Raw genomic sequence first — 15,932 nt, 5'->3', positions numbered from 1 at the left:
CTCCCTCAGTCTTATCCCTTCTTACCCTCCACTCATTCTCCTCCTCCTCCTCTCTCCTCACTCCTCTTCCTCCTCCTCCTCCCCTTCCCCTCTCCCCTGTCTTCCCGGTGACGGCAAGCGGCGGCCGGCGCGGAGGCCCGGCAGCGGCAGCTGCCCGCGGAGGGCCCACGGCGGCAGGTGGCGGAGGTGTGGAGGGCTGCCCTGGTGGCAGCAGGCGGCGGCCGGTGGCCCAGCGGGAGGGCCGCGCGGCGGCATGGGAATTTTTTTCCTTTTTTCTTTTTTCCTTCTTAATGTGATGTGAATGATTGTGATTTGTGCGATCTGTGATTTGTGATGCGATCTGTGAATGATATTGAGAGATGTGATATGTGAACTATCTGTGATTTGTGCTGTCTGTGATTTGTGATGCGATATGTGATTTGTTAGTTTTTAATGATTTGGAGACATTGGACGTGAGAAAAGAAAAAAAAACCTTAGTCCTAGTTGGTGGGACTAAAGATTAAGTCTCGATTGGTGTTACTAACCAGGACTAAAGATTCTTTAGTCCCAGATTATTGTACCGGTTGAAAAACCGGGACTACAGGGGTTACCAACCGGGAGTACGAACCGTTTCTCCGGTAGTGTACAATCCTATAAAATATTATTTTAAGTAAGGTTGATTGAAAATAATATAAATAAATATGCTTAAGTTTACATAAAAACCAATTACATTTATCAAAATCAATTTATATGCTTTAATTTATACAACATATTATTATTTTATATAAAATTTGTACTTTTAAAATATGGAGTATCATGATCCTATGGTATTATCTCAATACTTATTACCTTTTCTTTGTCGTATTTTAAGTGCAGTTGCGGATTTTTATGTATAACGTTTAACCACTCATTTTGTTTAGAATTTTTTTTGATGATTAATATATTTTTACTACTCCCTCCCATTTCAGGTTATAAGACGTTTTGACCTTGGTCAAAGTCAAACTATTTTAAGTTTGACTAAGTTTATAGACAAATATAGTAATATTTATAATAATAAATTAGTTTCATCAAATCAATAATTAAATATATTTTTATAATAAATTTGTCTTGGGTTAAAAATGTTACTGTTTTTTTCTACAAACTTGACCAAACTTAAAGCAGTTGACTTTGAGTAAAGGCAAAATGTGTTATAAGCTAAAATGACGGAGTAGATGATAAAACGTTACTCCCTTTATCTAAAAAAGACTAAATTTTTTTGTTTTCGTGTCCAACGTTTGATCATTTATCTTATATAAAATTTTTTTATGATTAGTATTTTTTTTATTGTTAGATGATAAAATATAAATAATACTTTCTGCATGACTTATCTTTTTAACTTTTTTTTAAATAAGATGAACGGTTAAACGCTAGAAACAAAAATTCCGGAATTAAGTTTTTTTAGACGGAGGGAGTACTGTTCGGCTGCCATTGTCTACAGCCGCGGGTCCCTCCTGCCCGCACCGCGACATACCGGGACACCGGGTGGGGTTCCGGGGCACCCGGGGGGGGGGGGGGGGGGGGGCACGTGTGAGCCCCCGCGCCGAAGGCTCCCGAGCCCGCGCGACGCGTCGATTCCCGAGTGGCCCGTGCCTGTCACTGCCCTCGTCGCATCGTCGTCGCTGTCGTCGCGTTAAAAGGGCGCCACCTGTGGCGTCCACGTGCTACCCCAAACCCACCCACCCAGGCGCTTCTTCTTTCCTTTCTTTATTTCTCCCTTGCCTTGTTCGGCCACGCGGCCATCGCTTTTGCTGTACTTTGCCTTCCGCTTTTCCTCCCCTCTCCCTTACCACATTTAGGAGCCCCCCCATCACATATCTCCATCTCGATCCGCAACAAAGATAGTTTGTAGCGGAGATGGCGGCGGCGGCGGGAGGAGGGGCGGCGCCGTTCGTGTGGAAGACGTACAGGATGGTGGAGGACCCCGGGACGGACGGGGTGATCGGGTGGGGGAAAGGGAACAACAGCTTCGTCGTCGCCGACCCCTTCGTCTTCTCCCAGACCCTGCTCCCCGCCCACTTCAAGCACAACAACTTCTCCAGCTTCGTCCGCCAGCTCAACACCTATGTCAGTCTCGTCACTCCCAGTTCTATTTCATCGTCTCATCATACTCCCCCCCTCTCTGCACTACACATCATGCTGCCATGGATTCTCAGTGGTACCCAACTCAAAGTGAGTTCTGAGGGGCTTCGGCCATGGCCCATGGATCTGAGCTACATGGTTCTTGAGTTCTTGTGTGCGTGTGTGCGTGTGTTTTGGGAGATTCTTTGGAAGATGAGATAAAAAATTGTTGTGGTGGTTGGCATGTTGATTTTGTAGACTTGGAGAGACAGGAGGTGAGAGGTGAGGACAACAGAGTTTGGGACCCATCATTTATTGTTGTAGCCTTAAATTGTACATATGCGCTGTTGTAAATTCAGCAAGCTGTACATCTTGGTGTACTAAAATCTGTAGAACAAAGCAAAGAATAGAATTCATTCATGTTCTGATGTTCTTTTTTCCCTTTTGAGTGTGCTGCATACTTTTTTAAGTGATTTTTGCTCAAATCATGGACGTCCGGAACATATTCATTTTTTGCGTCACTCAGCTGTACTTTGGGGAAAAAATAACGCAATTTGGAAAATTAATGCTGGCCTTGCCAACGGAAGACGATTTCGATCTCTGCACCTGAAGAAATCGGTAGTGAGTATAGTTTCATGTTTGTGATTCGAGGTTGTTCACAAATTTCATCCGGGAATACCCAAGAGATCCAATTTTGTCTAGCTCTTTCAATTTCCGTCAGATTGAACTTTCCTACCCACACGAACTTTCAATTTTTCCGTCACATCGTTCTAATTTATACATACTTCCAATTTTATCGTGTAACTAAACACAGCCTAACACGCAACACAAGAACTTAAAACTAAGGGTAAGGGTGTGATTAGTTCACACAAAAACTGGAAGTTTGGTTGAAATTGGAATAATATGATGGAAAAGTTAAAAGTTTGTGTGTGTAGAAAAATTTGATGTGATGAAAAAGTTGGAAGTTTGAAGAAAATCTTTGTATCTAAACTCGGTCTTAGTTTCAAAAAGAACAACTTGAAGAAACTGTAGTAACTCGTTTAATTTCTTCCTTGATTATGTTCATCGGCCTCATGGATATAGAAAGAACCGAACACAGAATTAGATAAGACGTGTCGAAGTCGTGGTTTTAAAATTTGTGTTTGAAAAGATTTCGATGTAAGTTTGGCTTTCTACCTCTGATTCTGTTTGGATTTTGTCGACTACTACCAGGGTTTCCGCAAGGTGGATCCGGATCGGTGGGAGTTCGCCCACGCGTCGTTCCTGCGTGGCCAGACCCACCTCCTGCGCAACATCGTCCGCCGCGGCAGCGCGGCCGCCGGCGGGGGAGGCGGCGGCGGCGGCGGCAAGCGCAGGGACGCGTCGGCGGACGGCGGCGGCGGCGGCGGCGATGAGGACATGACGATGGTGGCGACGGAGGTGGTCCGGCTGAAGCAGGAGCAGCGCACCATCGACGACAGGGTGGCCGCGATGTGGCGCCGCGTGCAGGAGACGGAGCGGAGGCCCAAGCAGATGCTCGCCTTCCTCCTCAAGGTCGTCGGCGACCGCGACAAGCTGCACCGCCTCGTCGGCGGCGGCGGCAACGGCAACGGCGCCGCTACCGCCGCCGCCGCCGACAATGGGTTCGCGGACGCCGCGCGGGCGGGGTGCGGCGAGAAGCGCGCGAGGCTGCTGCTCGACGGCGACAACACCGGCGCGTTCGGCCCGGACGCCGTCGACTTCGCCGGGTTCTACACCGGCGCCGACATGTTCCCCGACGTTGCCGTCGATGCCGCCGCCGCCGCCGCCGGCGGGTCAGCCGGCTGCTCGTTCGCTTTCGGAGTGGACAGCGGCTACTGATTCTCTCGCTCCTCACCGACTGACACATGCGCCAGCGCTGCCGCCATCGCTGCCGCTAATTTTGGCTGAAATTGTCGGCGCGCTCCGCTCGCCGTCGCTGGCTGGTGGCGTGACACGGCGGCATTTATCCTCCATGGAAGTCGTTTCCGATGGGTGCAGTAGTGCTTATTGGTGACACGCGTGCGAGCGGCGATGGTGCACTGAATAAAGATGTGCTTAGCTATGTAATGGAACTTGTTTTGCTGTAGTAGGCTGGGATATGATGTGGCAATGGCCTCTAACTATTGCTGTTGTGTACATAAGCATATGAATGCATGATTTGTAATGGTCGGGTGAGCCCTTAATTTCATGTAAGCAACTTACATTGCAGTTTTAAAGAGTTTGGTAATGGAATGACATGATTAGAACTTGAACTGGAAGTATAAGTTGTCAAGAATTTGGAAATGGAATGACATGATTAGAAGTTGATCTGGAAATATAAGTTGTTACCCCGTGCGAACAATAATTTTGCACGTTATATATGTATGATTTAGAAAATATATGTTTGGTAAAAGAATTTTTTCTGTCAGGTACTGAATGGGTAACGATCAAAATTAAAATTTTATGTAGTACAGAATGTCCAACGAAATTTTATCTAGTATAGAATGCGTAATACCAGCAAACTGAGATGGAAAAGGAGAGGGAAGCAAAGCAATTTTCTGGGTATCGAACTTGGTCAGTCATCAACCACTCAAAGAGCTATAGCACCTGGCCTTAACAACCGATCAAAGCGAAAGAGTCGATCGGTATATGAAGCAGTAACAAACGATCAGCGGATACAGGATATCACGTACAACCTCACTGTCGACCTGATGAAGGAATTCTTCGACATGTTTCTTCAGATACGAAGCAACAACATAATCCAATCAGAAGGGGTTGATGACATCACTAGATGGCGATGGACGAACAATGGAATACCAGTGCAAAGTCGGCATACAACACAATTCAATGGGAGATTAGATTCAGTAGCTGCAAAGCTGATATGGAAGGCATGAGCACTTTGAAAATGTTAAAAAAAATATATGGCTCCTACTATAAAATAAGATAAACACAGTAAACCAGCTGCAAATCCGTCAGTGGCTGAACAATTACTTCTGCTAGCTCTATGACAAAAAACCTCGAAACTATGCAGCATGAACATTTGTACGCCAAATATAGGAGAAAATTATGCAAAAATTGAGAAGTGATGTTCTAAGCACACACAATGGCGACGAAACCTTGTTGAACTAGTGGATCAAAGGACATCCCAAGATAAAAAAACACAAGACAAATACAATGAAATTGATCATAAAAAAAAAGTTGTGGCATTGGAGATATGGTGTGAACCGAAAAAAAGAGTGTTCCACAGTAAAGAGACTAAAATGCCATAACTAGTGTATGACATATTTTTGTTGAAACTGTTGTTATGTTTTTCTATAAAGTCAACTTGAAGATGGGATAACCCCAATATGACTTATACGAGTAGTAGTTAGCTCTTCTGCTTGTACCTCGATTATCATCACATAATAAAAAAATCTACTATCTATTCATCCATCTAGAACAATCTCAAATCGTGACTATATCAATTAAATGTTGCTCACTATAGCAATTCATTTTGTCGTTCTGTGTTTGTGTTGCTGATTTGGGCAATGTGAGCGTCATGGCTTCGCTATCCAGAGTGAATCTTTAGTTGCATTAGTGCCTGGTGTGACTTGTCCATGGGGCATGTCATATATTGGGAGAGTCATGGCACACAATCCAGGTGCCCAATATATATGGCCAGCTCATTTTTGGTTTGTATGTACAAATAAGGGATCAAGAATCAGAAAATGCTAGAACATTTTTCCCATAGCATCAAAACAACTATGCCCAAATTTCTCTTGATTTTGTGGGTGATTGTTTATGAGAATGGGCGGCAAAGAAGACACCATTATCTCCACAACTTTCCCATTCTCACAATCAGCTTCATTGTTGTGCTTTTCTGCCTACCACTTTGTGTATCTAACACTTTTAGTTATGAAAATTATTTGTGTATCTAACATTTTTAGTTAACAGGATTGTTTGTGTATCTAACAATTTTGGTTAAAAAGATTGTTGGCATATCCAACATTTTTAGTTACTAGGATGATTTGCGTATCTAATATTTATGGAATGGCTTATAGATGACTCGTTGCTAACAATGAATGATTGTTTCAGGCTAGCATTCCTCAACTCAGTCTAAAGTCAAAGATAAGTAACAAAATTCAATCTGATGCAACGAATTTCAAAACAAACATTGCTATGCATATACTAAAGAAATGACAAACTTCAAAATGATTTGAATGAATACAAATTTAGTCTTCCTCCAGAGACCACACTGTTCTAAAGTACTTCAATGATGGTCCAAGTATCATCAATAGGCCTTCTCAGAAACTTCGACTCCATTAGAGTTATGTCCATTGCCTTAAAATACTTGATTAGGTGATAACTCTTCTGTAAGTTATCAACCTCAAGTGGTTAATAACAATTTTCCTAAAAACATCATAGAAGCATACTCGGTGAAGAGAGTTTACCTTTTTGCAATTCTATGAATCAATAGTGGAAGAAAACTTCCCTATGTAATGGAACGCACAAGCAGAGCCGACACATCATTTCTTCGGCTGACTTGCACTACATCAAAGAGCGCTTACTGCCCGCTCATAACACATTGGCGGTGTAACTGAATATGTTCCTTGTGCTCAAAGGCTTTCGAAGATACCGACCACCTTTTCAGGAATTGTGATTTCACAAAGAAGGTTTGGTCTTTGGTTTGCGACAGGAAACTTTTTAACCAAGATGGAACTGAAGCCTTTATTCAATCATGGTTAAATAAACTAGTGACAACACAACTAGAAACAAAGAGAAAGGAGATGATATGGGCCTAAATCACTTAAAAGTGGAACTTTTGGCTAGAGAGGAATAAAAGAGTGCTCCAAAAAGTATTCTTTAGATGATGCCATGGTTGCTAACCTAATCACTAAGGACTCTATTAGCGCACGCTAGCCTTTAAACGTTCTTGATGTATTCTTGCATTTAGCCCTCACATTGTTTCTGCTCTCTGATGTAGTAACTCTAATACTTGTTTTTGTTTTGACTCTTTTACTCCTTAATATATCTGGTAGATCTCTTGCCACGGCCTTTCAGAAAAAGGTTTTTGGCTAGCATGATTAATTGTTTGTATCTGACGAAATCTTTAGGACCTCCCTTAATTGTTTTTTAACAAACTATATTCCATAACTCAATTTTATTAATTTTAGAATGGTTTTGTTTTCTGCCATCTGAATGTTGGGTTGCGAAATATGCGTTTGGATTGGTATCTGGATTGTGTTATTGTGAGATGTACATGTGTTTTACTAAAATTTTGGTATGATATGATTTTGATGAAGTATTTGTTTTCTTACCATTATATATGAAAAATGGCTTCTTACCAAAGAAAATTTTGCGCTCCGTAAATTTGGTAAGATTGACTACATTTTTATCTTGTTTGACGAACTCAATTTTAATATCTTTACTATATTTGTCTAATCTCGTATGATGCTGCAAGTTACTTCCTATCATAAGATGTTTAGATTAGTTGGTTGTCAAACGACTCATAATTCTCCATTTGGCTTCCCTTGTTTATGTAGCATCAAGGAGGAACAACTTTAAACGAGCTGCTGCCGGAGAATTACGTACAATTCCAGTGCTACACCCTGTTCTTGCAGCTAGACACACTGCCTCACAACAAAGCGCCCATGCTATGGATGGCTTATTGAGAGTGAATCCGAGGATGATGAATTGGACAATGGAGTGTCAGCTATTGACCAAATCAATCCTCCAGCTATTCCAAATCATAATGGATGATCGCCGTCTGTTTTGTCTAGTTTCTCTATTTGAGTTTTTCCGACCACATCTTACCATTTTGAATCGGCTCTCGCTTTACTGTCCTTCTACCTATATCTAAGGTGAGGGTAATCATGATTCATCCATTCAGATGGCAAAGTTTAGGGCAGCAAAGTTGACACCATTACCTCCCCATATTTCCCTTTTTCACTGTCATCTTCATTGCCAACAATATCAAGTGTTACTCCCATATATTTCCAGTTCATATTGTTGTGCTTTTCTGCATACCACTTTGTGTGTCTAACATTTTAGTATGAAAATTATTTGTGTATCTAACATTTTTAGTTAAATGGATTGTTTGTGTATCTAACAATTTTGGTTAAAAAGATTGTTGGCATATCCAACAATTTTTGTTACTAGGATTGTTTGCGTATCTAATATTTATGGAATGGCTTGTAGATGACTCATTGCTAACAATGAATGATTGTTTGGGGCCAGCATTCCTCAACTCAGTCTGAAGTCAAAGATAAATAACAAAATTCAAGTCTGATGCAACAAATTTCAAAACAAACATTGCTACGCATATACTAATTAAGAAATGACGAACTTAAAAATGATTTGAATGAATACAAATTTAGCCTTCCTTCTGAGACCACATTGTTCAAAAGTACTTTAATGATGGTCAAAGTATCCTCGATAGGCCTTCTCAGACTCTTTGACTCCATTAGAGTTGGGTCCATTGCTATGAAATACTTGATTAGGGAATAACTATTCTGTAAGTTATCAACCTCAAGTGGTTTAATAGCAAATCACCTTTTGCAATTATATGGATCAAAAATGGATGAAAACTTCCCTATGTTGTGGAAAGCACAGGCAGAGCCGAAGGATCATTTCTTTGGTGTGCTTGTACTACATCAAAGAGAATTTACCGCGGAGAACTTGCACATAAGGCATTGGTCGTGTAACTGGATATGCTCCCTATGCTCATAGCCTTTTGAAAATACCTACCACCTTTTCAGGAACTGTGATTTCACAAAGAAGGTTTGGTATCTGGTTTACGATTGTAAATTTTTTAACCAAGCTGGGACATAAGCCTTGATTCAACCATGGTGAAATAAACTAGCGACGACACAACCATAAACAAAGAAAAAGGAGATTATAGGAGCTTTAGTCACTTCATGGTGGAACATATGGCTAGAGATGAATAAAAGAGTTTTCAAAAACACTTATTTAGATGAAACCATGGATGCTAACCTAACCACTACGGACATAAATCAACGCATGTTAGCTTTTCCTTCCTCTTGATGTATTCTTCCCATTAGTTCTCTCATGTTGTTTCTGTTGTCTGATGTAATAACTCTAATAACTTGTTTTTTTACTCTATCACCCCTTCTTAATATATCTGACAGATCTCTTGCCGACGGATTTTTAAAAATGATGGATAGCATAATTAATTGTTTGTATGTAACATCATCTTTAGGACCTATCTTAGTTGTTTCCTTAAACAATCTATATTCCACAACTCAATTTTATTAAGTGTAGATTGGTTTGGTTTGATGCCATCACAAATTTTGGTTGGGTGAAATGCAAAATATACGTTTGGATTGGTACCCGAATTGTGTTACTGCTAGGTGCTATATGTATTACTAAAATTTTGGTATGATGCAATTTTGATAAAGTATTTGTTTTCTTACAAATATATATGAAATTTGGTTTTTTTAACAAAGGAATTTTTGTGTTCCCTATATTTGGTAAGATTGACTCAATTTTAATCTTGCTTAATGGACTCAATTCTAGTATCTTTACTACTTTGTCTAATCTCATATGATGTTGTAAATTACTACCTATCATAAGATGTTTAGTTCAGTTGGTTGCTAAACAACTCATAATTTTCCATTGGGTTTCCCTTGTTTATGCAGCATGAAGGAGGAACAACTTTAGATGAGCTGTTGCTGCTGGAGAATGGCGTGCAAACCTCACAAGATGAGGTGCCACCAGGCACCTGCTGCATATGAGCCAACCAAAAACTGTGGCATCAATTCCTAGTGAGCTGCTTGATGCTACAACTCCAGTGCCACTCCTTGTTCCTGTAGCTAGACAAACTGTCTCGACAGGCTGCACTGCCTTGTTGATGGGGGCGACAACGGTGCCTCCTCCAGCATGAAGGAACTCTCACCGTGCGAGCATGTAATGCGGAATAACATGTGCTGCTAGTTGTGTAATGGAATTTGTTTTGCTGTGGGCGGGGATGTGGTGGCAATGGCCTCTAACTACTGTGTACATAAGCATATGCATGAATTGTAATGGTGGGGTGAGCCCTTAATTTCATGTAAACTTACATTGCAATGTTAAGAATTTGGAAATGGAATGAGATGATTAGAATTTGATCTGGAAGTATAAGTTGTGTTACCCCTTGTGAATAATAGTTTTGCACGTTATATATGCAAGATTTAGAAAATATATGGTTGGTACCACAAAAAATTTGTCAAGTACTGAATGAGTAACAATCGAAATTTTATCTTGTACCGAATGTGCAACATCAGCAACAGAGACACAAATAGGAGATGGAAGCAAAGCAATTGACTCTACAACCACTCAAAGCGGAAGAGTCGATCGGTATATGAAACACTAACAAATGATTGGTGGATACAAGTGGCACAGGCTCACCATCGATCTAGCTAGTGAAGGAATTCTTTGACATGCTACTTTAGATATGGAGTAACAACTCAGATGTTTAGGAACTAAGGTCTTAGATCTTTCGATATGCTGATAACTCTAGATTTGGTGAAAACTTGACACACATGATCCGGCTTCCGATCAACAGGATCCAAGTCTCCTTTGGTTATCAATCGTGCGCTATCCAGTTGACCTCACAAAGAAGGTTAATCCCTGCATGTGAATCGAAAAACACAAGCAAGAACAATGTAGAATGCAACTCAATTTGCAGATGAATGATTAAAGACTCGAAGTTGGGGTTCCACAAACCAAACCATCGGCAAAAATGCAATGACAGAATTAATCTAAGCAAAACCCGACTCGAAACTATGACGGCTACTGAATAAATATGATTAGGGATGTCCTAGGGTTAGCCCTAGGATGCATACTGTCACGCCCATAAATTTTGCCCAAATTTCTAGATTATTTTGTGTATTAAATCCCTATCCAGGAATCAGCCAGGGTACACAAAACGACAAATAATATACACATCCAAACGTAAATAAAGCATAAATACTTACAGAAGAGACACTTAGTCCTCACACAGAAAAGAAAGCAGTAGCAACGGAAAAAGGCGATCCTAGCGGGGCTACATCTTCACTCCACAGGCAAAACTCAACTGGGCTCTATGCCCTTGTCGTCTAACTTCATCTTCAGCTAAGAAGCACTACACTTCTGAAAAGAGGGGATAATAGCAAGACTGAGTACAACCACCGTACTCAGCAAACCACACCAATGATGCAAACGTGCAATGGGAGACAAGGAGAGTTTGTGGCTATTTGCATAAAGGTGGTTGTAAAGCATTTATTGTTGAAAACGGTAAAATAGTTGATAATTAAGGTAATATTAAATCTCCACTAATCAACGCTACACCACGTTGAATAGGCCCAACCATCCCACCTGAACTAACCAGTTCATTAAGCCAATTTATTAAAGGTGAGACTAATCACGGTGAATCTGGTCAATCGCCCATAACCGCGGGCATGGCTATTCGAATAGTTTTACTTTGGCAAGAGGTGCACAACTGTGTCCACAAGACACAATCCACCGGCATGTCATTGTGCCAGGCCTGACACATCACCATGTCGAGTGATTGTGACAATGCAAGACCCTTCGCATAACCCTCCCCTAACCATCCACACCATGCTAAGGTTTCACCCCTACCCCTAACCAGGAGTGGGCAGTCCCCTCGTGCGCCACCGGTGAATCCGGAAGTTGGACAACCGGACACCCCGGCCGACCCAACTCCATCACGCCCACCCTCGCCACGGGTGCCTAGGAAAGGGTCGAGCTATACTACAGCTCAAGCAGTTACCCGCTCCCACATGTGGTAAGCGCTGTATGCCTTCGAGGGTTTCCTGTGAACCGGTCCTTAATTGCCATGGGTGCGACTAGCAAAACCATGCACCCACAGCCCACCATTAAGTCGTATTTAGTTGGATAGTTACGACCAATGAAACATGGTCGGATGTCTCGAGCACGCAGCTCGTCAAGATACTAGATGTCTAATAATGTAATTATCCCATTATGTGAGCTAGTGGTAATTAATTAAGCATGGCTAAGCATACAGTTCTAGCTAGGTCAACATAAGTAACATAAGCTAGTCGAATTATCACCCAAGTTTAACAAAGGACGGATGTCAAGTAAACATGGCACAAGCGAGTAGATAGGTAAACCCTATTCCCATGTAATAAGAAAAACATGCATATTTATCTGCAAACGGTAAAACATTTATAAAGTAGGCTCAATATGCCCAAGGGGAATGTGTGACTTGCCTTGCTTCCTCAATCAATCTTCTGAACACTTTTCCTCGCGATCTTCCGAAACGACGGAATCTACACATTGGCACACAAAATGAGGAAAAACACTAATAAAAACCAAGTAAAAGTACATAAAAAGTAAACAAACATGTAGAGCTCAATTTTAGATGAATTTGGCAAGTTGAATGGCCCAATTCGGAGTTCGTATGAATTAGATATGAATTTTAGAACTTTTGAGCCATTTAAATGAATTTCCGGAATTAAACTCAAATTATTGCGCAATTAATATTGATTTATGACGTCACCGAGGGGAAAAAGGGTGGCACCAACAAGTGGGCCCCACCTGTCGGTGACTAAGGGGGTTCGGCCCACCGTGGACGTCCACGGAGGCATGAGTGGGTGCACCATGTAGTGCGCACGTGGCGGCCACGTGTGCGGACACACGGGCGGCCCGGATAGAGGCCGGGGCCGAGGGAGGCAAGGGAGGAGAGAGGAGGGAGGCCGGCCCAAGGGGAAGGAAACTTGGGCCGGAGTTGGCCCAAGGGAAAGGAGGAGAATTTAAATTTTTTTTCAATTAATTTAATTGATTAAATGAACTTTGTGATGTTAAAATTACTTCTCGAGCTCCGAAAATTCACGGAAAAAATCTGGAGAGAATATTAGAACACAAAGAGTATTACAAAAATATTTCCGGCCATGATTTTTTAAAGGAAATTTTTTATTTCCTCAATATTTCACTTGATTAAATTGCTTTACCATTTAATATAAATTCTAGAAATGATTTATTTATTGATTTTTAATCCCGAACGAAAATCGGGGCATTACACGTACCCGACAATAAAATTGAATGAGGTACGTGGCTTGTTTTACATATTCCTGACAATTGAGAAATTTTGACGTGGGACCAAAACCATATGAAATTAGACTCCATAAGCTTTCCAGCAAGTACTCATGGGTCCCGAGAATCCTTCTGGATCAAGGGCTATGTTCGTTTGAAATGGATCTTGTCAAAAGGCCCGAATTTGAATCTAAAACATGGGGAACTTCACCTCTTGTCTTCTATGGATCAAAAGTGACGCGGTAACATGTGAGTAGACTTGGGAAAGGCAACCGGTTGGTCCCCAATAAACTTCATTGATCATCCAAGTGCTATGTATGCCTGCTCCACTTTTCTTCACCCATGCAAGTATTTCTACAAACGAGAAGACACATAACTCATGGTGCAGTAACTTTGTTCAAATATATAACACTAAATCCTACATAACAAGCAAGCACCTTTTGTTGATGAATACAAAAGGTAGACATGGTCATATTTGAGCTAGTGATGTCCTCGTCAACAATCCTAGCAGAAAGGGTTGATGACACCATTAGATGGTGATGGAAGAACAATGCAAAGTATAGTGCAAAGTCAGCATACATAGCACAATTCAATGGGAGGATAGATCCAGTGGCCACAAAACTAATATGGAAAGCATGGGTACTTTTATAATGCAAAATTTTGAATAGCTCCAACTACAAAATAAGATATAGACGGCAGACCGGCTGCAAATCTAGCAATGGCCCAATAATTACTTTTGCTAGCAACCTCGAAATAACACATCATCTATTCAAGGACCACACCTTCGTATGCCAAATATGGGAGAAAAGCATGCAAAGACTGAGGTGTGATCAATGTTCCAAGCACACACAACATTGAGAAAAACCTTGTTGAACCGGTGGATCAAAGGGGCATTCCAAGTTATTTGCTAGTACAAGGACTTAAGAAGTGAGCATATAGTTACAACAACTTACAAGGTGGGTATGATTTTGCTACAATAACTTGAAGCATTGTAACAACTTAATTATTTCAAGCATTTTTTTCTGTATTCATTTTGTCAGGGTTATAGATACTACATACCTAATAGTAGTTGACTAAATCTTGGCAGGACCCACCACATACCATGTCTTATATGGAAACAACTGTCGGATATAGGAGGACTTTCGCATAAGGAAGGATGAATAGAGTTCTACATGGAAGCGATAAGTACTACTCGGATTGTATCCATATTGGTTTCCCTAGTTCTACTTGGACAAGGGGACACCTATGGGTATAAATACAAGACCCCCAAAGAGGAGAGGGGATATAGAACAATAGATCAAGACACAAGATCAACATATAAGCCAACATACGCCAAGATAAGCCGCCGGATATCGACATCGGAGATAAGCCTAGTTAGTCCCCATACAGTTCCTACGACAACCGTTAGGAGGGATCTAGCGATGTCTCTGATCTCGCCGAACATGGATTCGAGGAGGAAAACTATTCTGTTGTCGATTACGGGATGGTTTTAAGGCCGCCAAGTCGACAACAGTTAGATAGGCTACCCCAAATATTGTACCGGTGTGATTATAATGAATAAGAGCAACGACCAGCTTTAGCCAACAGGAGTAGGGTTATTACCTAACAATTCAGGGGCCCGAACCTGTATAAAAATCCTCGTCTCCGTCTCTTTTACATATGTCTCGCATATATCCTGGTACCAACGATCCCCATACTATGCAAATACCGAAATTGCGACATCAAACGTCGACACATTTAGTTTTTAGAACTTATTTTATCAATATAACATAGATTTGTATAAGTATACATAATTTTTGTCATTATAGTAACTGAAAGTCAAATAAATTTAACTACGTTGAAAATTTTATATTTTGGTTGAGATATAGGAAGGTGAAAAAAAAATCCAAACTAATGATGCAAATTAATCGAGCAATGTAAATCCTATAGATTAAATCTAAGGTGTAAATAGAATGAGCAGTGTAATTCTTATGGATTAAATTCAAGATTATATATATCCACATGATTGCTATATGATGACATATTGACATTGTGATAAAACTCACCCGGTACTTGTTAACCAAAACAACATATACCTATTTATTACACCAAAATACTATAAATTGTCAACTTCCTATACTAAAATGTACGTGCCTACTTGTCAAGTTATTGGACTTGAATATTCACTTCTCAAATTATTGTACTAAATCACAGCCACGAGTTGTTATACCATAAATACAATTTAATTACTCTATATTTTTTACTTTGATATTGTCTTTCCTTTTTACATTATAATATTTTTTTTCTGTTGATATACATTTCTCTCGCTGGCTGTTATAGCTGTTTCCACTCCTTCAAATTGCACTGGTTTTTAGTACTCAACTTTTTTTTAAAGACAAACACATGCACAATAATATTTTGTATATTTGTTGGCCCAGCACCTCGTCGTCGGTTTCACCGATTATATTGCTCGAAGGCCTTGATTCAATTTTCGCAAAACTGTAGTCTATACCTAAATTAAATTGCTTGTAATACTTTGTTTAGATTTAAATAGCTTCTCAACTGTGTACTTCATCCTCCTTATATTGCAAGTTATTTTAGTTTATGATGAAACGTACTAAGATCTAGACGACTAAATTAGTTTCATCCACTATAAAATACTCTTTCCGTTTCATATTATTATAAGTCGTTTTGACTTTAGTTAAAGTCAATCTACTTTAAGTTTGAACAAGTTTGTGGATAAATATAGTATAATACTTATAACACTAAATTAGTTTCATTAAATTTATAATTGAATATACTTTTATAATATATTTGTGTTGGGTTGAAAATGTTACTGTTTTTCTATATAAACTTGGTCAAACTAA

General features: G+C 40.4%; 1 protein-coding gene across 1 annotated transcript; it reads left to right on the top strand.

Moving 5' to 3' along the window:
• The first annotated feature begins 1,863 nt into the window (after nucleotides 1-1,863).
• LOC127775661 (heat stress transcription factor C-2b) lies at nucleotides 1,864-4,384 on the top strand. The gene is made up of 2 exons (XM_052301936.1): nucleotides 1,864-2,082; nucleotides 3,289-4,384. The coding sequence occupies exons 1-2, from the start codon at nucleotides 1,873-1,875 to the stop codon at nucleotides 3,913-3,915; spliced, it is 837 nt and encodes a 278-aa protein (XP_052157896.1). The 5' UTR covers nucleotides 1,864-1,872; the 3' UTR covers nucleotides 3,916-4,384.
• The last annotated feature ends 11,548 nt before the right edge of the window (nucleotides 4,385-15,932 follow it).

This window comes from Oryza glaberrima, chromosome 6 (assembly GCF_000147395.1).
Source record: "Oryza glaberrima chromosome 6, OglaRS2, whole genome shotgun sequence".
Taxonomy (NCBI): domain Eukaryota; kingdom Viridiplantae; phylum Streptophyta; class Magnoliopsida; order Poales; family Poaceae; genus Oryza; species Oryza glaberrima.
This window is presented reverse-complemented; position numbering and strand designations above follow the sequence as displayed.

Coding starts and splice junctions, on each gene's coding strand:
- LOC127775661 (XM_052301936.1), top strand. CDS start 1,873: ATGGCGGCGGCGGCGGGAGGAGGGGCGGCGCCGTTCGTGTGGAAGACG. Junction 2,083..3,288: donor TCCGCCAGCTCAACACCTAT/GTCAGTCTCGTC, acceptor GACTACTACCAG/GGTTTCCGCAAGGTGGATCC.